This window comes from Panthera uncia, chromosome X (assembly GCF_023721935.1).
Source record: "Panthera uncia isolate 11264 chromosome X, Puncia_PCG_1.0, whole genome shotgun sequence".
NCBI lineage: Eukaryota > Metazoa > Chordata > Mammalia > Carnivora > Felidae > Panthera > Panthera uncia.
The window spans coordinates 82,402,546-82,427,740 of record NC_064817.1 but is presented as its reverse complement, the minus strand read 5'-3'; the positions used below and the strand labels follow the sequence as shown (position 1 = coordinate 82,427,740).

General features: G+C 38.7%; 1 protein-coding gene across 1 annotated transcript; it reads left to right on the top strand.

Moving 5' to 3' along the window:
* Positions 1-11,078: 11,078 nt before the first annotated feature.
* Positions 11,079-14,884, top strand: SERPINA7 (serpin family A member 7). The gene is given in 5 exon segments (XM_049643277.1): positions 11,079-11,466; positions 11,469-11,690; positions 12,756-13,029; positions 13,987-14,134; positions 14,672-14,884. Coding segments are annotated over 5 exon segments (1,245 nt in total).
* Positions 14,885-25,195: the final 10,311 nt, after the last annotated feature.

The following is a 25,195-nucleotide window of genomic DNA, read 5'->3' as shown; positions in this document are numbered from 1 at the left end:
TAAGAATCTCTTATGTTTTGTACCCCTCCTTGTTTTTACATTATTTTTGCTTCCCTTTCTTTATGCTCACCTGTTTTGTATCTGAAATTCCACATATGAGTGAAGGTGTATGATATTTGTCTTTCTCTGACTAATTTTGCTTAGCATAATACCCTCTAGTTCCATCCACATTGTTGCAAATGGCAAGATTTCATTCTGTTTGATTGCTGAGTTATATATATATATATATATATATATATATATATATATATATCCATTCATCTGTTGATGGAAATTTGAGCTCTTTCTATACTTTGGCTATTGTCAATAGTGCTGCTATAAACATTGGGGTACATGTGCCCCTTTGGAACAGCACACTTGTATCCCTTGGATAAATACCTAGTGGTGCAATTGCTGAGTGATACTGAGCATCTTTTTATGTGTCTGTTGACCACCTGGATGTCTTCTTTGGAAAAATATCTGTTCATGTCTTCTGCCCATTTTTTATTGGATTATTTTTTTGTGTGTGTCTGTTGAATTGTATGAGTTATTAATATATTTTGTATATTAGCACCTTATTGAATATGTCATTTGCTAATATCTTCTCCCATTTAGTAGGTTTTCTTTTAGTATTATTGATTTTTTCCCTTGCTGTGCAGAAGCATTTTATTTTGATTTAGACTCAACAGTTTATTTTTGCTTTTGTTTTCTTTCCCTCAGGAAACATATCTAGACAAATGTTGCTATGGCCAATGTCAGAGAAATTACTGCCATTGCTCTCTGTTAGGATTTTTATTGTTTCAGGTCTCACATTTAGGTCCCTAATCCAGTCTGAGTTTATTTTTGTGTATGGTTTAATAAAGTGGTCTACTTTCATTGTTTTGCATGTAGATGTCCAGTTTACCCAACACCATTTGTTGAAGATACTAGTTTTTTTCCATTGTATATTCATACTTCCTTTGTTGAAGATTAATTCACCGTATAATTGTGTGTTTATTTTTGGGCTCTCTATTCCGTTCTTTCAATCTTTGTGTCTATTTTTGTTCCAGTACCATAGTGTTTTGATTACTAAAGCTTAGTAATATAACTTGAAATCCAGAATTGTGATACCTTCAGCTTTGTTTTTCTTTCTCCTGATTGCTTTGACTATTTGGGGTCTTTTGTGGTTCTGTACAAATTTTAGGATTGTTTTTTTCTACTTCTGTGAAAAATGCTGTTGGAATTTTGATATGAATTGCATTAAATCTTTAGTTTGCTTTGGATAGTATGGGCTTTTTAGCAATATTGGTTATTCTCATCCATGAGCATGGAATATCTTTCCATCTTCAATTCTTTCATCAGTGTTTTATAATTTTCAGAGTACAGGTCTTTCACCTCCTTGGTTAAGTTTATTCCTAGGTATTTTATTGTTTTTGCTATAAATGGAAATCGGATTGTTTTCTTAATTTCTCCTTCTGCTGCTTCATTATTAGTGAATAGAAATTCAACAGATTTCTGTACATTGTTTTTTTTTATCCTGCAACCATACTGAATTCATTTATCAGTTATAGTAGTATTTTGATGGTGTCTTCAGAATGTGCCGTATATAGTATCGTGTCATCTGTAAATAGTGAAAGTTTTACTTCATTACCAATTGGGATGTCTTTTATTTCTTTTTGTTGTCTAATTGTTGTGTGTAGGACTTCCAGTACTATGTTGAATAAAAGTTGTGTGAGTGAACATCCTTGTATTTTTTCTGACCTTAGGGGGAAAACCTCAGTTTTTCACCATTGAATTTTATATTAGCTGTGCATTTTTCATATATGGTCTTTATTATTTTGAGGTATGTTCACTCTAAACCTACTTTATTAAGAGTTTTGTTTTGTTTTGTTTTAAATCATGGATAGATGTAATTTGTCAATTTTATTTTGCAAATCTATTGAAATAATCTTATGATTTTTATTCTTTCTCTTGTTGCTGTGATGTATTGATTGGCAAATATTTAACCACTCTTGTGTCCTGGAAATAAGTCCCACTTGATTGTGGTTAATGATATTTTAAACATATTATTGGATGCGATTTGTCAATATTCAGTTGAGGATTTTTGAATCTATATTCATCAGATTTATTGGCTTCTAGATCTATTTTTTTTTTGTAGTGTTTTTATGTGGTTTTGGTGTCAGGGTAATGCTGGCTTCATAGAATAATTTTTTGGAATAGTTTGAGAAGAATAAGTATTAACTCTGTTTTAAACGTTTTGTAGAAATCACCTGTGCAGTCATCTGATCCTGGACTTTTTTTTTTGTTGTTCTTGGGAGTTATTTGATTATTAATTCAATTTCTGAATATATCCATTAAGTTCATCTGGACCAATGTATCATTCAAACCCATTGTTTCATTGTTTATTTTCTGTTTAGATGATCTGTCCATTGATGTAAGTGTGATCTTCATAGTCTGTTCACATTTTTATTTTTTCCTTATTCAGTTTTGGTAGGTATATGCTTCTAGGAATTAACCCACTTCTTCTAGGTTGTCCAATTTGTTGGTGTATAATTTTTCATAATCTTACTTTTTTGTGTATTTCTGTGGTGTTAGTTATTTCTCCTCTTTCATTTGTGATTTTGTTTGAGTCCTCTCAGGTTTTTTATTTTTATTTTAAGTGTGGCTAGAGGTTTGTCAGTTTTGTTGATCTTTTTAAAGACAAGCTCCTAGTTTCATTGTTGTGCTATATTGTTTTTTTAGTTTGTTTTTTGGGGTATTTTTGCTGTAATATTTATTATTTCCCTTTTTTTCTATTGGCTTTAGGTTTTGTTTGTTCTTCCTTTTCTAGCTTCTAAAGGTAAAAGGTTAGGTTCTTTATTTGAAATTGTTTTTGCTTCTTGAGGTAAGCCTGTATTTTTATAAACTTCTCTTGTAGAACAGTTTTTGCTGCATCCTAAAAGATTTTGGACCATTGTGCTTTCATTTGTCTCTATGTATTTTTTAAATTTCTTCTTTGATTTCTTGGTTGACTCATTTATTGTTGAGTAGCATGTTATTTAACCTCCATGTAGTTGTGCTCTTTACAGATTTTTTCTTGTGGTTGATATCTAGTTTCATGTGTTGTGGTCAGAAAAAGATGCATGGTATGACTTCGATATTTGATAATTTATTAAAACTTGATCTGTGGTGTACTATGTGATCTTTTCTGGAGAATATTCCTTGTGTACTTGAAAAGAATGTGTATTCTGCTGTTTTTGTATGGAATATTCTGAATATATCTTTGGATCCATTCTGCGGTTTAGGATGGAATGTTCTGAATATATCTGTTGGATCCATCTGGCCCAATGTGTCATTCAAATCCAATGTTTCCTTGTCGATTTTCTGTTTGGATGATTTGTCTGTTGATATAAGTGTGATGTTAAAGTTCCCTAATATTATTATATTATTATCAATTAGTTCCTTTATGTTTGTTATTAACTGCTTTGTGCATGTGGGTGCTTCCATTTTGGGTGCTTCAGTATTCACAATTGTTATATCTTCTTATTGGATTTTTTTTTATATAGTGGTTCTTCGTGGTTTCGTGTTACAGTCTTTGTTTTAATGTCTATTTTGTCTAATATAAGTATTTCTACCCAAGCTTTCTTTTCACAAAGATTTGCATAACAAATGCTTCTCCATCCCTCACTTTCTATATGAATGTGTCTTTAGGTCTAAAATGAGTCTCTTGTAGGCAACATATAGATGGGTCTTGCCTTTCTATCCATCCCATTACCCTATCTCTTTTGATTGAAACATTTAGTCCATTTACATTCAGAGAAATTGATAAGTTTGTATTCATTTCCATTTTGTTACTTGTTTTATGGTAGTTTTTGTAGGTCTCTTCTTTTCCTTTCTTCTCCTGCTCTCTTCTCTCACAATTAGTTTGCTTTATTTAGTGATATACTTCAATTTCTTTCTCTTTATTTTTGCATATCTAATACTGGTTTTGAAAACTGGTTACCATTCACTTTGCATATACATCTCTACATCTAGTAATCTATATTAAGTTGATGGTTGCTTAAGTTTAAACTCATTCTTTACTCCCCCATCACAACATTTTAGGTATATGGTGTCACACTTTATATCCTTCTATTTTGTGAGATTTTTTATTGAGTTTTTAGATATACTTATTTTTGAATGCTTGTTTGATTCCTACTTTTCTCACTCCTACTTATGATGTTTTCTCTGCACTCAAAGAGTTCCCTTTAGCATTTCTTGTAGGGCTTGTTTAGTGGTCATGAATTCTTTTAACTTCTGTTAGTCTGGGAAAATCTATCTCTCCTTCTATTCTGAATGGTAGCTTTCTGGATAGAGTATTCTTGGCTGCAGGTTTTTTTTTTCCTTTCAGCACTTTGAATATATCATGCCACTGCCTTCTGGTCTGCAAACTTTCTGCTGAAAAATCTGCTGATAGCTTTTTTTGGGTTTCCCTTGTATGTAACTGTTTTCAGTTTTCTTGCTACTTTGAAAATTCGATACCACTGCTTTTTGTCATTTTAATTACTAGGTGTCTTGGTGTGATCCTCCTTTGGTTATTTTTCTGGAAGCTATCTATGTCTCCTGGATCTGGATATCTCTTTCCTTCTGCAGATTTGGAACACTTTCATTTATTATTTCTTCAAATAAATCTTCTGCCTCTTTTTCTCTCTCTTCTCCTGGGATCCCTGTAATGCCAATGTGACTATGCTTTATGGTGTCACTGAGTTCCCTAAGTCTATTTTCATTTTGTATTATTATTTTTTTCTCTCACCTGATCAGCTTGATTGCTTTCTATTACTGTCCCCGCCCCCAGATTGCTTCTCCATTCCTCTGCTTCCTCTAGTCTAATATTTATTTTATGTAGTATATTTTTAATTTCACTTATTGTGTCCTTTATATATGATTGATTCTTTTTAAACTCATTGTTAAGAATCTCACTGATGCTCTCCACTATTTTCTCAAGTCTACCGACTGTCTTTATGATCATTACTTTAAATTCTCTATCAGGCATATTACTTATTTCCATTTCACTTAGGTCTCTTGCTGTGTTTTTGTTCTGTTCTTTTATTTATGGAGTATTTCTCTTTTTTCTCACTTTTTCTAACTCTCTATATTTGTTTCCATATATAAGGAAATTCAGCTGTATCTCCTGATCTTGAAAGTAGTTCCCTTATGAAGAGCAGGTCCTGTGGTACCCTGTAGCCCAATGTCCTCTGCTCACCAGAACCAGATGCTTCAGAGGTGTTTTCTCTGTGTGTTGTGTGCACCCGATTGTTGTGACTGAGCTGCATTTGCTTTCAGTCCAGTCAGCTACAATGCCCCTCTTTGGCTGTTGTGGGCACACTGGGCAGAGTTTGGTTTCTGTGCTGGTAAATGGTCAGTCTGGGGCTGTTGTGGGCTTGTAGTAGGGCAGGGTCAGCAGTTAGATCACATGCTTCTTCAGCCCATCTGCTGGGGCTGCAGATGCACTAAACTTCAGGACTCTTTCTTTGTGCTGTGTCTGAGAATTTTTGTTGGTGTGTGGGGCTGGCATTCAGATCAGATTCCTGCCCCCAGACCATCTGCTGGGGTTGCAGTTGCACTGATCAGCAGGACACTCTCTCTGCACTGCCAGTTATACAGTTTGGCTGCTGGAGCTGCAGTTGCACTGGTGGATGTAGTTATCTTCCCTTCTCCCCAGGGCAAGAGTGGTGGCACTCCCTGCTGGTGCTTCTTAAAAAGTGTGCTGTGGGAGAAGTTGCTTTGGATGCATATCTGCCAAGTGGGGCTGGATGGCTGGAAGTAAATCTGCAGGAGAATGTGGGGACAAGGCGTGCTGTGTTAAGAAAATAGGTGGAGAGTGTTTTGGCTGGCTCCTGCAAGTGTCTGGGTATTTAAGCATGGTGCAGAGTAGGGGGGGTGGGTGAGAAATGGCATAGGTCAGCTGTTTTGTTCCTGGAGAAGTCTCTTAATGATCCCTGCCCTTTAAGTTCAAGTTCTGAGATAAGTAATTTAATCTCCTTCTTGTATACAGACACTTTTCAGACGTCTGTGCCTATATTGTATCCTGGTGGTTTATTTGTTATGCTGGCTCTTTAAGAGCAGGGATTCAGTTTTCTATTGCCCTATGGTTCTCCTGGAGCTAAGCCCTGCTGATTGTAAAAATTCACAAAGTTAAGCCCTACTGGTTTTCAAAACCAAATAGCATGGAGACTTGTCTTACCAGTGCAGGTCCCCATCCCTGGGGTGCCTGGTGTGAGGTCTGATCCTCTCACTTCTCCTTTCTTGTAGTGTCCCTCCCATTCGTGGTTGGTCTCAACTGGGGTTTTGTTGCTGACCATGTCTCTGCCCCTTCTACTCTTTTCATGTAGCCTCCTCTTTAAGATTAACTGTGGAAAGTCTGTTCTGACAGCCTTTATGTCATTTTCTGACTTGCACTGATGTGACAGTTATCTTGGTGTGTCCATAGGATGAGGTGAACTTAGGATTCTCCTCCTCTGTCAACCTAGCATTTCTTATCTGATGGAGTTAGAAGACTAAATTAGCACTTTATCTTGTAAATTACCAAATTACAGAAATAATTTAGTTCCCAGCATTGACAGGTTATATTTGTCAGTCATTGAATTAAAAAGAATAAGAACTTAAGAACAGGAAAATTGAGAGAATTAAAGAATACCTCAAGCCCAAAATGCTCCCCTTGACTATAGTAAAAGTCCCTCTCCTTGTTGAATGAGGCTTCCTTTTTCTTAAATACACAATACTTTCCTTGCCTGTGAAATTTAAATTGCAAGAATAACCCAATTTTCCTAGTGCCACCACTCCATACTCATAAATGTCTCCAGACCTATAACTAGAGAAAGATACCATAATTTACTCCCAAACTGGGGTATAGGATCAAATATTAACTCAAAAGTAGGAGAAAAATGTATACACCTTAAAAGAACTATGAAACTGTGGAATTTTGAACTATGGAATTTCTAAAACAAAATTCTAAGCAATTTGAGTGAAAATGGATTATGGTGGTGTTCATCCAAAGAGAGATATACTTCATTTTAGAGATGAATAAATTTATTGATATGGTTACACTTCCTAGAGATTCTATATTCAATGTGCCAACTGCAGCAGCTTTATACAAGACTTAAATTGTTGTTTTAAATATGTTTCAAAAAAGACCTTACATATTAGCTGTCAATCAATCAATCAATTTCATCTTAGGGAGAGTGTATTTCCAGAAAGCATAACTGAACAGCAGTTATGAATGGAGGGAGGTAGAGTACAGGGACTGTGGAGACTTTGGGTGGTGGAAGAGAATCAAGATTGTAGAAGAAAGGAAAGAGAACTAACAGTTGTTGAATCCTGGTTATATGCCAGGCACTATATAGGAGCTTCCAGACACCACCTCTACATTTCACTCGACACTACTGATAACAACATGATGTAGGGATTGTTATCATTTCACTGTAAAGGTGTGGAAACCAAGGTTCTGGGATATTAAGAAACTTGCCCCAAATTACATTTACTACATAGCAAAGACTTGATAGAAGCACAGGACTCCAGAGCTCAAAACAGGTGACTCTGCAAGGGGAGGGATGCCCTTCTTATATGTCAGAGACAGATCCGGCAGTCACTATCTACTAACAAGGCTCAGCTGATTCAAATACATCAGAAAACAAGCTGTGCCATTGTCCGAATATGCCACCAGAGGGCACAGGTTTAGAAAGTTTTCTTTCTGAATAGTCTTTTCTTTTTTCTTCCGTAGTGACTGGCTATAGTTGAGCATAATGTGTTTATACCAGAAGTGATCATGGACTGAACTCAGTGTCAGGAGATCTGAGCTTTTCACTGTCTTGCTGTGGAACACATGAACCTATGACCATCCCATATGTGAGGTGTGCCTTTTCCTGTTCATATGGGTAGTTAGAAAGATCCCTTGAGTTCAGGGCTGGTATTTAGCATTTAACTCTGAAACCTCAATGCTGAGTGTGGTACTTTTCACATAGTAGGAGCTCTGTATATTTTTGATAAGAAACAATGTTACAGCATAATAATCCTCTATCTAATCACTGCCTTTTCAAAATCCTCTAGTGGCTTTTTAATGCCTTCAATGTAAAGTCTGTACTGTTTAACCTGGCTTCCATGTTCCCCCACAGACTGTGATCTAGGCTTATCTCAAACTAACCTCTGTTCCCTTAACCCCCAACCCTCACTTAACATGTGCACATCCTTAATGTAGTCCTGAAATAGTGTCTGGAGTTAGATGCTTCACATCATGCCCTGCATATGGCAAATACTCTGTAAGTAGGAGTTGCTGTTGTCACTTCTGCTGCTGCTGCTGCTGCTAGTACTACTAGTACTAGACCTAGAAACTCTCATAGGCAAGGGGGAATTCAGGTCTCCTTACTGAGTTCCAGTGGTTTTTGCTTCCACTGCTTCTTTGCAACACACAGGTCAGTTCACAGTTAATATTGGAGAGTGAAATCTTTGATTCCACTCTCCTTGGCTCCTTCTGCATCCTGTTTTAGTCCTGTGACCCAGGATATGGCACAGAGGATTTTAGTGACCAGAGGATAAAACCGGTTTCACCTGAACGGACATAGATGTGTGTAGCATCAGAAGTCTAGAGTTGGAAGCTACTTTTTACATCATCTCCTCCATGCCAATGCATAATTTCTTTTTTTTGCAAGGTGAGTTTATTTTTTTAATATAATTTATTGTCAAATTGGTTTCCATACAAAACCCAGTGTTCATTCCAACAAGTGTCCTCCTCAATGCCCATAACCCACTTTTTCCTCTCCCCCACACATCAACCCTCAGTTTGTTCTCAGTATTTAAGTCTCTTATGGTTTGCCTCCCCCCCTCTCTGCAACTCTTTTTTTCCCCTTCATAAGCATAAATAATTTCTATAGCAACTGTTAGAGAGGCTCATCCAGCCTCTGCCTGTATGTACCTTTCCCTCAAAAGGTTGCAAATCCCAGCACTGTTTGGCCCTGATGCATACACAGTCTTTATTCTTCTGCCTCTTGGCATTTTTGCTCATGGTCTTCATCCTGGCTGCTGAAAAGACACATTTTCTAACATGAAACTAGACCTATCAGCTCTGACAATTACCCTTTTCTTTTGTTATAGATGAAGGATTTGGCAGCTAAAGCAATCATTCAAAGTTCTATCTTTATCATTTTTTACTTTGTTCCTTTTGGCCTTGATTTTGTGCGTCAGCTTTGAACATATCATCTCAGAGTTAACGCTGGGGTTAATGAGTAACTAAGAGTGATCTACTTTTGCAATGTTATAAAGATGGAAAGATTTTGCTTTCTGAGGGATGCAAGTAGCTTCTTGGACATGTACTGTAAGTATTTTTTTTCTCTCTCTTTGGGAACTTTGGACATCTCTATCTGCTATTCAGACTCCCAGATCACTTTGGGCTCCAAATTCCTAGCTCAAGAGACCAAGGTCTAAGTGTGACCATCTGATAATTGACCTCATACCACCTTCTGCAACTTTTACAGAAAGAAGACTCTGGTGACATGGAGAGATTGGATAGAGGTGTTGGGCAGGGGGTTGGGGTGGAAGAAACTGGAGATAGTGTGACCTTCTAGGAGCTTGTCAAGTAGTTCAGGCCATGAATTGAGACAGTGGCAGGAGAAAGGAGCTATTTTCAGAGACATTTAGAATGTAGTACTCATAGGGAATTACTACTCAATAGATATAGGGAAAGATAATGAAGGAAGGTCCTAGGATGACTCCTGGGTTTCTGGCATGGGAGTCTCAGTAGATAGTGCTGTAGAATGAAGATGAAGGAGCACGTTTGAGAGCTAGGGAGATGATGTGTTTACCTTTGGAAACTTTGAGATTTCCAAATTGAAACTGAGATATGTGTGGAACATTCTAGTGGCTATATCCACTAGGCAGTTGGACAATTGTCTGGTAACACAGAATAGTCATCTGTACTACAGTATATAGTTTTGTGTGGTGACAGGTGAATTCCTAGGAGTGGATGAGATCACTCAGGAAGAGAATAGAGGACTGAGTAATGACTCCTGATCTTTTCCTTCTGATCACTTATGTCCATGGTTACTGGATTCCACAGCCAAATCTCTTACTCCACAGCCTTGTACCCTTCCAGGCTCAGAGAATATTACATCATATTTTCTGGCTCTTTTCTAATAATAAAAAAACCATGAATGACTATAAGAATAATAATGTTGAGATGCCTTGTAATTTAGAAATGACTCTTTAGATAATACTGATGGTGAGAGAGATCTAAAATGCAAAAAGTTAGAGGTGCTTGGATGGCTCAGTCGGTTGAGCGTCCGACTTCAGCTCAAGTCATGATCTCGTGGTCTGTGAGTTCGAGCCCCACGTCCGGCTCTGTGCTGACAGCTCAGAGCCTGGAACCTGCTTCGGATTCTGACTCTCTCTCTCTGCCCCTCCCCTGCTCATGCTCTGTCTCTCTCTCTCTCTCTGTCAAAAATAAGTAAACATTTAAAAAAAAATTTAAAAATGCAAAAAGTTATACTTTCATCTTTCTGTTGTTTGAAAATAGTTCTGTGGCTTCTGTGCATTGCATGAATGCTTTAATTTCAGCTCATGACCTTGTACATGGCTCCATAAACCTTCCACCGAACTAAATATATCTTGTGAAAATTATTCTCCTTTGTCTGTTATCCAAAGGAAAGTACAGATGTTCTCTCATCTCATCTCTTAAAGATTTTATCTTAAGAAAAATACCAAATTATCTAAAATTCTAATCTACAAAAAATAACAGAGAGGTTTTGCTAGTTTTATCAAGATGCCTCCCTCTGTAAAAGGCTGCCTATGGATGAAATAAAAAATAATTTAATTTTCATAAATGTAATTTACTCACAGAGTTTTTATATGTTGCTATTACATTTGAAAGACAGCCCATGCCATTTATGGCTCCAGAAAGCCACTTTTTCTACTCCTTGTCCCTATTAGATGGGTCTTCAGTTTTTCAGAGGAGATAGGCCTCCACACAGTCCCTGGTGAGCACACCATTAAATATTTTCTATTGTTTTACTAATTATAATGGGCAATTATGTTTCTGGATCAGAGTTTTCATCCAGCTAAGATCCCCCAATGGTTCTCTCACCTCATCTCTTATAGATTACCTTCCTTCCAAAATGCCACTGTTCCTCTGTCTGGTGCTCTTGGTACTTGGGCTTCACTGTGCACCACCTAACAGATCTGAAAGCAAATTAACCACCTGCAATTCCTCCCAACAAAATGCCACTTTTTATAAGATGTCATCCATCAATGCCGACTTTGCATTTAACCTGTACCTGAGGTTCACTGTGGAGACCCCAGATCAGAACACCTTCTTTTCCCCTGTGAGCATTTCTGCAGCTTTGGCCATGCTCTGCCTTGGGGCCTGCCACAACACCCAAACTCAAATCATCGACAGCTTGGGGTTTAACCTCACAGACATCCCAATGGCAGAGATCCAGCAGGGCTTCTGGCACCTGATCTGTTCATTGAATTTTCCAAAGAAGGAATTAGAATTACAAGTGGGGAATTCATTGGGAAGCAGCTGAAGCCACTTGCACAGTTTTTGGATGATGTCAAGAGCCTCTATGAGACTGAGGTCTTTTCCACCGACTTCTCCAATGTTTCTGCAGCCCAGAAGGAGATCAACAGTCATGTGGGGAAGCAAACCAAAGGGAAAGTTGTAGGCCTCATTGAAGACCTCAAACCAAACACCATCATGGTCCTGGTGAACTATATTCACTTTAAAGGTAAGTCTCTGAGATTTGCATTTGTAGGTCAGTGTTCCAATAATCTGGTGGGGCACTCTGGAGAGCTCATGGTCTCTTCTCACTAGCATCAGTAGGTGTGCCACATATCACAGTGACCTGCTCCACTGGACATGGCTGTGTGTAGTTTTGGATCTTCCAGGAGGGACACATAGCTCTGTGGATGAACTCAGGAAATTTCTAGGGAAAGGGTAGTTTCAGAGAGGTGAGTGACAATGGTATGAACATCGTGCTCACCTCTAGCTAGAAAATCATGGTTTCCAAAAGATCTGGTGAAGTTGGACAAACTTGTACTTAGAAGGTAAATAGACTTGGGTTTAAACCATACTGTGACCCTCACTTGCTGTGCATTCTTGGACATGTTACATAAATATTTCTGTCATGTACAATGCACCCACTATGTGCCAAGCACCATGCTACATGTATGGTTTGCACACACTGTCTCATATAATCATTAAAAGGGCCTAAGTTCACAGTTAATGAGTTTCAGAGTTGGTACTCCCACCCAGGTTTGCCTGATTCTAAAGCTCGTGCTTGTAACAATAAGAAACATGTGACTCTTTTCTGAAGGTCTGTGCCCAAATGATTTCTCCTGGTTCTACAGCACATGTCAGCCACATTTGGTGGAGGAGTGAACAATTCTTGGCCACAAACCACACACTTATAGACAGATAAAATGGCAGAACAGATCTGTTGTCTCATTTCACCCTGTGTGTTGGATGTGCTTATACCTTTTTACAGAAGAAGAAACTGTGGGTCTCATGGGTTTAGTGTAAGTATAGTGTTTTTGGACACAGGTTGAACAGCTGTTGAGCATGGAGTCCAACAGCCCTGGGTGTGACTCCTGGTTCTGCCATGGGCTAGCTGGGAGACCATGTAAAGTCACTTTCTCTCCCTGGTCCTCAGTTAATCACTTGTAAAACTGGTTGACAATAGGTACTTACCTATGTGGTGGTCTTAAGTACCAGATAAGATGACTGATGTAAAAAGTCACATTGGCATTAGTACTGGTTTATAAAAAGAACTCTTTTCTTTCTGTATTTTAAGCCCAGTGGGAAAATCCTTTTGATCCATCCAAGACAGAAGAGGGCTCCAGCTTCTCAGTGGACAAGAACACAATAGTGCAAGTGCCCATGATGCACCAGATGGAACAATACTATCACCTGGTGGATACAGAGCTGAACTGCACAGTGCTTCAAATGGACTACAGCAAGAATGCCCTGGCACTCTTTGTCCTTCCCAAGGAGGGTCAGGCGGAGTGGGTAGAAGGGGCCATGCCATCTGAAACACTGAAGAAGTGGAACCATTTGCTGCAGAAGGGGTAAACATCTTAGATGATGTGAGAAGTAGAGGGTGGGCATAATCTTACAGGTGAAACAGAATTCAACAGAAACCCAGAGGTAGAAGACTTACCCTGAACCACTTAACAGCTGTGGGATGACTACAAAAGTATACCTAGATCATACTCTGTCAGTCCTTTTACCAAGCACTTTCATACTTCATTTAATTTAAGCACATCAACAAACCTGCAAAGGAGATAATATCATAGGAATTTTCAAATGAGAAGTCAGGACTAGAAAGAGAAAATAAACTCTCCAAAGCCAGTTAGCTAGTAAATTGATGTTTTCCCAGAAACCAGCTAGAGCTTAGAGGGTGGGTAGGATTTTGACATTAAGAAGTAGGTGGGGGGAGGCACCTGGGTGGCTCAGTTGCTTAAGTGTTCGACTTCAGCTCGGGTCATGATCTCACAGCTCATGAGTTTGAGCCCCGCATCGGGCTCTGTACTAACAGCTCAGAGCCTGGGGCCTGCTTTCGATTCTGTGTCTCCCTCTTTCTCTGCCCCTTCCCTGCTCATGCTCTGTCTCTGTCTCAAAAATAAATAAACATAAAAAAATTAAAACAAAGAAGTAGGTGGGAAGCCAGACTGGGTTGGGAGTACTAAAGGGAAAACCATGAAAATTTCCAGGTGCTACCAATTGACATTTATGCCATTGGCTCCCCAAAGTTGTCCAACACCCCAGAGATGTTTCTTTTTGATTATAAATGAGTCACATCTTCCTACTTCCAGTGCTGTAGTCCAACATTGGCTGAACCAGAGCTCATTTATTCCAGGGTAACTTCTAAGATTTTGAAACCATGTATTGACCTGAATAACAACAGTTGACAATACCTAAGGGAGGAGCATATCCTAATATAATACAATGGTGTCAGACATAGGAAGGGAATGAGGAGCTTGGTGTGCTGATAGCCATGTGTTACCTCTCCCTTCCCCCCACAGGTGGATTGACTTGTTTGTTCCAAAGTTTTCCATTTCTGCCACATATGACCTTGGAGCCATCCCTCTGAATATGGGCATCCAGGATGCCTTTGCTGATAATGCCAATTTTCTTGGACTCACAGGGGACAGTGGTCTGCAACTTTCCAATGTAAGTTGGTAGAGTGGAGTCCCTTGAAGGTATCAGCTGGAAAGACCATTGAAAGTCATTTAATTCAATTATCTCATTTTATTAATGATGATTCTTAAAACCAGAGAGGAAGAATGATTCTTCCTATGCCAGATTCACTCCAGAGTCATTCTTATTACACCCAAACAAGTCACTGTGACAGTTACTTTCATTCCTGACCTTCATGTCCTAAAACTATTCTGATAGAAGAAATTAATGATAAGAATTAATTCTGGTGAGCTAGAGTTCTGGAAGAGGAGGCAGTGGAAGAGGAAACCATAAGAAGTGATTTCTAGAGGCAGAAAGCCATGGAAAAAGAGGTGGCTCCCTGACAGCCAGCTCTAAAACCACCAGATTCATTAACTATACTTATCCAATTAGCCTTCATATTCAAGCACCATCAACAGTGTGATAAAGGGGTAACTCTGCCTTTCCCTTTCCTTTCTTGCTTCCAAACTGTTCCAAAGACATTTTCTGTTACTTGGGATCAGCAGTGTTTGTTGCCCCCCTTCCCCACAGGCTGTCCACAAGGCTGTGCTGCACATTGGTGAAAAGGGAACTGAAGCTGTAGTTGTCCCCGAAGTCAGATTCCTGGATCAGCCTGAGATAACTCTCCTTCACCCTATCATCCAATTTGATAGATCCTTTCTGTTATTGCTTTTGGAGAAAAGCACCAGGAGCATCCTCTTTCTGGGGAAAGTTGTGGACCCAACAGAAGTAATTGGGAAATAGGCTGTTGGCTAATTGCATGTGCTTGTTACAATAATAAACAAACAAACAAACAAAACAAACAAATGTATGGCCTGATGTGATTGGTGTGGGCTTGGATGTGCTTTCCTTTATGCAAGAATGAAGATTGGACCCTATCCAAACTGTACTGGGTGTGAAATAGGCCACTCCAGTAACCAAATTTTCAGATACTCAGTGAGTGACTCATTACCCAAAGCACAAAAAGGTACCATGTCAGTGCATTCCTCTTTGTCAAAAATCCCTTCCCCCCACCCACAAGTTAGTTAGTTCCAAGGAATTTGAGCTGACAAGTGCACCCTCTTCTGCCTTGTGGAGAATAGTTAAAATTCAGGTCAGATCCTCATAATTCATAATTATTATTTTATTTTTATTTGTTAAAATGTTTATTTATTTTTGAAGAAATAAAACACTTTACTTTTTATCTCAAAACATTGATTTTATTTATTTTATTTTTTCAAATGTTTATTTATTTATTTATTTTAATATGAAATTTATTGTCAAATTGGTTTCTGTACAACACCTAGTGCTCATCCCAACAGGTGCCCTCCTCAATACCCATCACCCACCCTCCCTTCCTTCACACACCCCATCAACCCTAAGTTTGTTCTTAGTATTTAAGGGTCTCTTATGGTTTGGCTCCCTCCCTCTCTAACTTTTTTTTCCTTCCCCTCCCCCATGGTCTTCTGTTAAGTTTCTCAGGATCCGCATATGAGTGAAAAAATATGGTATCTGTCTTTCTCTGTATGACTTATTTCACTTAATATAACACTCTCCAGTTCCATCCATGTTGCTACAAAAGGCCATATTTAATTATTTGTCATTGTCACTTAGTATTCCACTGTATGTATAAACCACATCTTCTTTTTCCATTCATAGTTTGATGGATATTTAGCCCTTTTCCATAATTTGGCTATTGTTGAAAGTGCTGCTATAAACACTGGGGTACAAGTGCCCCTATGCATCAACACTCCTGTGTCCCTTGGGTAAATTCCTAGCAGTGCTATTGCTAGGTAATAGGGTAGGTCTGTTTTTAATTTTTTGAGGAATCTCCACACTGTTTTCCAGAGCAGCTGCACCAGTTGGCATTCCCACCAACAGTGCAAGAGGGTTCCCGTTTCTGCACATCCTTACCAGCATCTATAGTCTCCTGATTTGTTCATTTTAGCCACTCTGATTGGCATGAGGTGGTATCTGAGTGTGGCTTTGATTTGTATTTCCCTGATGAGGAGCGACATTGAGCATCTTTTCATGTGTCTGTTGGCCATCTGGATGTGTTCCTCAGAGAAGCGTCTATTCATGTTTTCTGCCCATTCATTCACTGGATTATTTATTTTCCAGGTGTGGAGTTTGGTGAGTTCTTTATACATTTTGGACACTAGCCGTTTGTCCAATGTGTCATTTGCAAATATCTTTTTTCCATTCTGTCAGTTGCCTTTTAGTTTGTTGATTGTTTCCTTTGCAGTGCAGAAGCTTTTTATCCTCATGAAGTCCCAATAGTTCATTTTTGCTTTTAATTCCCTTGCCTTTGGAGATGTGTCAAATAAGAAATTGCTATGCCTGAGGTCAGAGAGGTTTTTGCCTGCTTTCTCCTCTAGGGTTTTGATGGTTTCCTGTCTCACATTCAGGTCCTTCAACCATTTTGAGTTTATTTTTGTGAATGGTGTAAGAAAGTGGTCTAGTTTCATCCTTCTGCATGTTGCTGTCCAGTTCTCCCAGCACCATTTGTTAAAGAGACTGTCTTTTTTCCATTGGTTATTCTTTCCTGCTTTGTCAAAGATTAGTTGGCCATACTTTTGTGGGTCCTATTCTGGAGTCTCTATTCTATTCCATTGTTCTCTGTGTCTGGTTTTGTGCCAATACCATGTTGTCTTGATGATTACAGCTTTGTAATAGAGGCTAAAGTCTGGGATTGTGATGCCTCCTGCTTTGGTCTTCTTCTTCAAAATTACTTTGGCTATTTGGGGCCTTTTGTGGTTCCATACAAATTTTAGGATTGCTTGTTCTAGCTTTGAGAAGAATGCTGGTGCAATTCTGACTGGGATTGCATTGACTGTGTACATAGCTTTGGGTAGTATTGACATTTTAACAATATTTATTCTTCCAATCCATCAGCACAGAATGTTTTTTCATTTATTTGTATCTTCTTCAATTTCCTTCATAAGCTTTCTACAGTTTGCAGCATACAGATATTTTACACCTAGGTTTATTCCTAGGTATTTTATGCTTCTTGATGCAATTGTGAATGGGATCAGTTTCTTTATTTGTCTTTCTGTTGCTTCATTATTAGTGTATAAGAATGCAACTGATTTCTGTACATTGATTTTGTATCCTGCGACATGGCTGAATTCATGTATCAGTTCTAGTAGACTTTTGCTGGAGTCTATCGGGTTTTCCATGTATAATATCATGTCATCTGCAAAAAGTGTAAGCTTGACTTCATCTTTGCCAATTTTGATGCCTTTGATTTCCTTTTGTTGTCTGATTACTGATGTTAGAACTTCCAACACTATGTTAAACAACAGTTGTGAGAGTGGACATCCCTGTCGTGTTCCTGATCTCAGGGAGAAAACTCTCAGTTTTTCCCCATTGAGGATGTTATTAGCTGTGGGCTTTTCATAAATGGCTTTAATGATGTTTAAGTATGTTCCTTCTATCCCTACTTTCTTGAAGGTTTTTATTAAGAAAGGATGGTGAATTTTGTCAAATGCATTTTCTACATTGACAGGATCATATGGTTCTTTTCTTTTCTTTTATTAATGTGATGTATCACATTGATTGATTTGCGAATGTTGAACCAGCTCTGAAGCCCAGGAATGTATCCCACTTGATCATAGTGAATGATTCTTTTTATATGCTGTTGAATTCTATTTGCTAGTATCTTACTGAGAATTTTTGCATCCATATTCATCAGGGATATTGGCCTGTTGTTCTCTTTTTTTTTGCTGGGTCTCTCTCTGGTTTGGGCATCAAAGTAATGCTGCCTTCATAGAATGAGTATGGAAGTTTTCCTTCCCTTTCTATTTTTTGGAACAGCTTGAGAAGGATAGGTATTATTTCTGCTTTAAATGTCTGGTAGAATTCCCCAGGGAAGCCATCTCGTCCTGGATTTTATTTGTTGGGAGATTTTTGATAACTGATTCAATTTCTTTTCTGGTTGTGGGTCTGTTTAGGCTTTCTATTTCTTCCTGTTTGAGTTTTGGAAGTGTGTGGGTGTTTAGGAATTTGTCCATTTCTTCCAGGTTGTCCAGTTTGTTGGCATATAATTTTTCATAGTATTCCCTGATAATTGCTTGTATTTCTGAGGGATTGGTTGTAATAATTCCATTTTCATTCATGATTTTATCTATTTGGGTCATCTCCCTTTTCTTTTTGAGAAGCCTGGCTAGAGTTCTATGAATTTTCTCAAAAAACCAACTCTTGGTTTCATTGCTCTTCTTTCCAGGTTTTTTAGATTCTATTTTGTTTATTTCTGCTCTTATCTTTATTATTTCTCTTCTTCTGCCGGGATTGGGGTGTCTTTGCTCTTCAGCTTCTAGTTACTTTAGGTGTGCTGTTAGATTTTGTATTTGGGATTTTTCTTGTTTCTTGAGATAGGCTTGGATTACAATGTATTTTCCTCTCAGGACTGCCTTCACTGCATCCCAAAGCGTTTGGATAGCTGTATTTTCATTTTCATTTGTTTCCATATATTTTTTAATTTCTTCTGTAATTGCCTGGTTGACCCATTCATTCTTTAGTAGGGTGTTGTTTAACCTCCATGCTTTTGGAGGTTTTCCAGACTTTTTCCTGTGGTTGATTTCAAGTTTCATAGCATTGTGGTCTGAAAGTATGCATGGTATGATCTCAGTTCTTGTATACTTATGAAGGGCTGTTTTGTGACCCAGTATGTGATCTATCTTGGAGAATGTTCCATGTGCACTCGAGAAAAAAGTATATTCTGTTGCTTTGGGGTGCAGAGTTCTAAATAGATCTGTGAAGTCCATCTGATCCAATGTATCATTCAGGGTCCTTGTTTCTTTATAGATTCTGTGTCTAGATGATCTATGCATTGTTTTAAGTGGAGTATTAAAGTTCCCTGCAAATACCACATTCTTATCAATAAGGTTGCTTATGTTTGTGAGTAATTGTTTTATATATCTGGGGGCTCCTCTATTCGGCGCATAGACATTTATAATTGTTAGCTCTTGCTGGTGGATAGACCCTGTAATTATTATATAATGCCCTTCTTCATCTCTTGTTACAGCCTTTAATTTAAAGTCTAGTTTGTCTGATATAAGTATGGCTACTCCATCTTTCTTTTGACTTCCAATAGCATGATAGATAGTTCTCCATCCCCTCACTTTCAATCTGAAGGTGACCTAGGTCTGAAATGAGTCTCTTGTAGACAGCAAATAGATGAGTATTTTTTTTATCCATTCTGATACTCTATTTCTTTTGCTTGGAGCATTTAGTCCATTTAAATTCAGTGTTATTATTGAAAGATATGGGTTTAGAGTCATTGTGATGTCTGTAGGTTTCATGCTTATAGTGATGTCTCTGGTACTTTGTGGTCCTTGTAACATTTCACTCACAGAATCCCCTCTTAGGATCTCTTCTCGGGCTGGTTTAGTGGTGATGAATTCCTTCAGTTTTTGTTTGTTTGGGAAGACCTTTATATCTCCTTCTACTCTAAATGACAGACTTGCTGGATAGAGGATTCTCGGCTGCATATTTTTTCTGTTCATCACATTGAATATTTCCTGCCATTCCTTTCTGGCCTGCCAATTTTCAGTAGATAGGTCTGCTACTAGTTTTTTGGGTCTCCCTTTGTAAGTTAGAGCCTGTTTATCCCTAGCTGCTTTTAGAAATTTCTCTTTATCCTTGTATATTGCCAGTTTCACTATGCTATGTCGTGCAGAAGATTGAGTCAAGTTATGTCTAAAGGGAGTTCTCTGTGCCTCTTGGATTTCAATGCCTTTTTCCTTCCCCAGATCAGGGAAGTTCTCAGCTACGATTTCTTCAAGTACACCTTCAGCCCCTTTCTCTCTCTCTTCCTCCTCTGCAATCCCTATTATACGGATATTGTTGTGTTTCATTGCATCACTTAGTTCTCTAATTATCCCCTCATACTCCTGGATTTTGTAATCTCTCTTTTTCTCAGCTTGCTCTTTTTCCATAATTTTATCTTCCTATTCACCTATTCTCTCCTCTGCCTCTTCAATCTGAGCTGTGGTCACCTCCATTTCATTTTGCACCTCATTTATAGCATTTTTTAGCTCCTCCTGACTGTTTCTTAGTTCCTTGATCTCTATAGCAATAGATTCTCTGCTGTCCTCTATGCTTTTCTCAAGCCCAGTGATTAATTTTATGACTATTATTTAAATTCATTTTCTGTTACATTGCTTAAATCATTTTTGATCAGTTTGTTAGCTATCGCTACTTCCTGGAGTTTCTTTTGAGGAAAATTCTTCTGTTTCATCATTTTGGATAGTCCCTGGAGTGGCACGGAACTGCAGGGCTCTTCCCCTGTGCTGTCTGGAGTAACTTGCATTGGTGGATGGGGCTGCAGTCAGATCTGATGTCTGCCCCCAGCCCACCGCTGGGGCCACAGTCAGACTGGTGTGTACATTATCTCCTCTCTCCCAGGGGCAGACTCACTGTGGAGTGGTGTGGCCCCTGTCTGGGCTACTTGCACAGTGCCAGGCTTGTGGTGTTGCTTCCATGGGATCTGGCCAAGGGCGTATTAGCCGGGGTGGATCTGCAAGGTGCACAGGGGCGGGAGGGTAGGCTTAGCTCACTTTGCCATCAGTGGTCCCCTGAGGGAGGGGCCCTGAAGCACTGGGATGGAGGCAGGCAGACCTGTCAGATGGACAGATCCACAGAAGCACAGCATTGGGTGTTTGCACAGTGCAAGCAAGTTCGGTGACCCAAACTGGTTCCCTTTGGGATTTCAGCTGGGGGATGCGTGAGAGAGATGGCGCTGGCTAGTGCCTTTGTTCCCCACCGAGCTGAACCCTGTCTTCAGGAGCTCAACACCTCTCCCTCCTGTTGTCCTCTTGCTCTCTCGCTCTCTGAGCAGAGCTGTTGACTTATAACATTCCAGATGTTAAGTCCGCTGGCTGTCAGAACTCACATAGTCTGGGCCATCTGCTTTTGCAAGCCAGACTCAGGGATTTTGCCTTGCTGGGTGGGCTGCCCCTCAACTGCCCCGGCTCCCTCCCACCAGTCCATGTAGCACGCTCTGTCTTTCCGCCCTTCCTACCCTCTTCTGTGGGCCTCTTGTCTATGCTTGGCTCTGGAGAGTCCTTTCTGCTAGTCTTCTGGCGGTTTTCTGGGTTATTTAGGAAGACGTGTGTAGATTCTAAGTGATCAGCAGGATGCGGTGAGCCCAGAGTCCTCCTATGCCGTCATTTTCTTCCCCTCTCCTGGGTTTCTTTTTTAACATTACTTTGGCTATTCAGAGTCTTTTCTGGGTCCATACAAATTTTAGAATTGTTTGTTATAGCTCGGTGAAGAATGCTGGTGTTATTTTGTTAGGGATTGCATTGAATATGTAGATTGTATTGTATAGTATCTACATTTTAACAATATTTGTTCTTCCAGTCCATGAGCATGGAATGTTTATTCCATTTATTTGTGTCTTCTTCAATTTATTTCAGAAGCTTTCTATAGTTTTCAGTGTGTAGATCTTTTTTTCCCTTTTTGGTTAAGTTTATTCCTAGTTATTTTATGATTTTTAGTGCAATTGTAAATGGGATAGATTCCTTGATTTCTCTTTCTATTGCTTCATTATCAGTGTATAGAAATGCCACAGATGTCTGTAAGTCAATTTTGTATCCTGAGACTCTGATGAATTCATGTATAATTTGTAGCAGTTTTTGGGTGGAGCCTTTGGGTTTTCCATGTAGAGTATCATGTCATGTGTGAAGAGTGAAAGTTTGACTTTTTCCTTGCCGATTTGAATGTCTTTTATTACTTTTTGTTGTTTGATGCTGCGGCTAGGACTTCCAACACTATGTTGAAAAACAGTTGTGAGAGTGGACATCCCTCTCGTGTTCCTGACCTTGGGGGGAAAGCTCTCAGTTTTTCCCCATTGAGGATGATATTAGCTGTGTGTCTTTTGTATATGGCCATTAACATCTTGATGTATTTTTCTTCTATCCCTACTTTCTTGAGGGTTTTTTATCAAGAAAGGGTGCTGTATGTATTTTGTCAAATGCTTTTTCTGTATTTATTGAGAGGATCATGTAGTTCTTATCCCTTCTTTGATTAATGTTATGTATCACATTGATTGATTTGTGGGTATTGAACCAGTCCTGCAGCCCAGGAATAAATCCCACTTGATCGTGGTGAATAATTCTTTTAATGTGTTGTTGGGTTGGTTTGCTAGTATCTTGTTGAGGTTTTTGCATCCATGTTCATCAGGGAAATTGATCTGTAGTTCTTCTTTTTAGTGGGGTCTTTGCTTTTGGAATCAAGGTAATGCTGGCCTTTTGAGTTTGGAAGGCCTTGAATGAGTTTGGAAGTTTTCCTTCCATTTCTATTTTTTGTAAGAGCTCCCAAAGAATAGGTAATAACTCTTCTTTAGATGTTTGGTAGAATTCCCTGGAAAGCCATCTGGCTCTGGACTCTTGTTTGTTGGGAGATTTTTGATTACTGATTCAATTTCTTTACTGGTTATGGGTCTGTTCACATTTTCAATTTTTCCTGTTTCAGGTTTGGTAGCTTATATATTACTAGGAATTTGCCCATTTCTTCCAGATTACCCTATTTGTTAGCATATAATTGCTCATAATATTCCCTTTTTTTGTTTGTATTTCTGAAGTCTTGGTTGTGGTCTCTCGTCTTTCATTTGTGATTTTATTTATTTGGATCCTTTCCTTTTTCTTTTTGATCAATATGTTTAGGGGGCTCTCAATTTTATTAATTTTTCAAAGAACCAGATCTTGGTTTCGTTGATCTGTTCTACTGTTTGTCTTTGATTACTGCTCTAATCTTTATTATTCCCCTTCTTCTGCTGGTTTTGGACTCTATTTGTTGTTTTTTCCCCATATCCTTTACATGTAAGGCTAGGTTGTGTATTTAAGACATTTCTTCCTTCTTGAGGAGGGCCTGGATTGTTATATACTTCCCTCTTTTGACCACCTTTGCTTTATCCCATTTGTTTTGTCCTGTGGTGTTTTCATTTTCATTGACTTCCATGTACTTTTAAATTTCCTCTTTAATTTCTTGGTTAACCCATTAATTATTTAGTAGCATATTCTTTAATCTCCAAGTATTTGTCGTCTTTCCAAATTTTTTTCTTGTGAGTGATTTCAAGATTCATAGTGTTGTGGTCTGAAAATATGCATGCTATGATCTCCATCTTTTTGTACCTGTTGAGGGTTGATTTGTGATCCAGTATGTGATCTATTCTGGAGAATGTTACATGTGCATGCTAGAAGAATGTGTATTCTGCTGCTTTAGGATGAAATGTTCTAAATATATCCGTTAAGGGGCGCCTGGGTGGCTCAGTCGGTTGAGCGTCCGACTTCGGCTCAGGTCATGATCTCACAGCTCGTGGGTTCGAGCCCCGTGTTGGGCTCTGTGCTGACAGCTCAGAGCCTGGAGCCTGTTTCGGATTCTGTGTCTCCCTCTCTCTCTCTCTCTGCCTCTCCCCTGCTCACGCTCTGTCTCTCTCTCTCTCTCAGAAGTAAATAAAAACATTTAAAAATAAAAAATAAATAAATAAATAAATATATCCGTTAAGTCCATCCAGTCCAGTGTGTCATTCAAAGCCATTGTTTCCTTGTTGATTTTCTGCTCAGATGATCTGTCTATTGTTGTGAGTGGGGTGCTGAAGTCCCTTACTATTATTGTATTATTATCAATAAATTTCCTTATATTTGTGATTAATTGATATATATAATTGTGTGTGCCCTGAAGTTTGGGGTATAAATAATAATAACTGGTAGATCTTCTTGGTGAATAGACCTTTCAATTATGATATAATGCCCTTCTTCATCTCTTATTAAGTCTTTGTTTTAAAATCCAGTTTGTTTGATATATGTATGGCTTCTCTGGCTTTCTTTTGATGCCCATTAGCATGATAGATGTTTCTCCATGTCCTTACTTTCAAACTGCAGGCGTCTTTAGTCCTAAAATGAGTCTCTTGTAGGCAACATATAGATGGGTCTTGTTTTCTTATTTATTTGGATACCCTTTATCTTTTTATTGGAGCATTTAGTCTGTTAACATTTCAAGTGATTATTGAAAGATATGAATTTAGTGCCATTGTGCCACCTGTAGAGTTGGTGATTCAGGTGATGTTCTCTGGTCCCTACTAGTCTTTGTTGGCTTTTGGTGTTTTTTTTTTTTTTGTTTTGATTTGCTTTTTCTCCAATTAAAGAGTCCCCCTTAATATTTCTTGCAGGGGTGGTTTAGTGGTCATGAACTCCTTCACTTTTTGTTTGAGAAACTTTTTATCTCTCTTTCTATTTTGAATGACAGCCTTACTGGATAAAGAATCCTTGGCTGCATACTTTCCCAATTCATCATGTTGAATATATCCTGCCACTCTCTTGTGGCCTGCCAATTTTCTGTGGACAGACCTGATGCAGACCTGATCTGTCTACCCTTGGAGGTTAAGGACATTTTTTCCCTTGCTGTCTCCAGGATTCTTTCTCTGTCTGGAATTTTGTGAATTTGATTATGATATGCTTTGGTGATCAGTTTTTGCTGAATCTAATAAGAGTTCTCTGTGATTTTTGGATTTTGATGTCTGTGTCCTTCCCAAGATTAGGAAAAATTTTCAGTTATAATTTGCTCACATAAACCCCTTTTTTGCTCACATAATTTGCTCACATAAACCCCTTCTGCCCCTTTTTCTCTCTCTTCATCTTCTGGGACCCCTGTGATTCACATGTTATTCCTTTTTTGAATGTTTTACTTATTTATTTTGCGAGAGAAAGAAAGGGGGAGGGAGAGGGAGAGGGAGAGAGAGAGAGAGAGAGAGAATCCCAAGCAGGCCCTGTGGTTTCAGTGCAGAGCCTGATATGGCTCGATCCCACAAACCCATGAAATCATGACCTGAACTGAAATCAAGAGTCAGATGCTTAACCAACTGAGCCACTCAGGCATCCCAACTGAGCCACTCAGGCATCCCCTAAATGTTTTTCCTTTGTAATAAACCACTGCGTTCTCTAAGTCTTGTATCCTGATCTTTTGTGTTTGTTTCCCTCCTTTTTTCTGCTTCATTATTTTCCATAACTTTATCTTCTGTCTTGCTGATTCACTGATTTGCTTTGTCCATCCTTGTCATCACTGCATTCATTT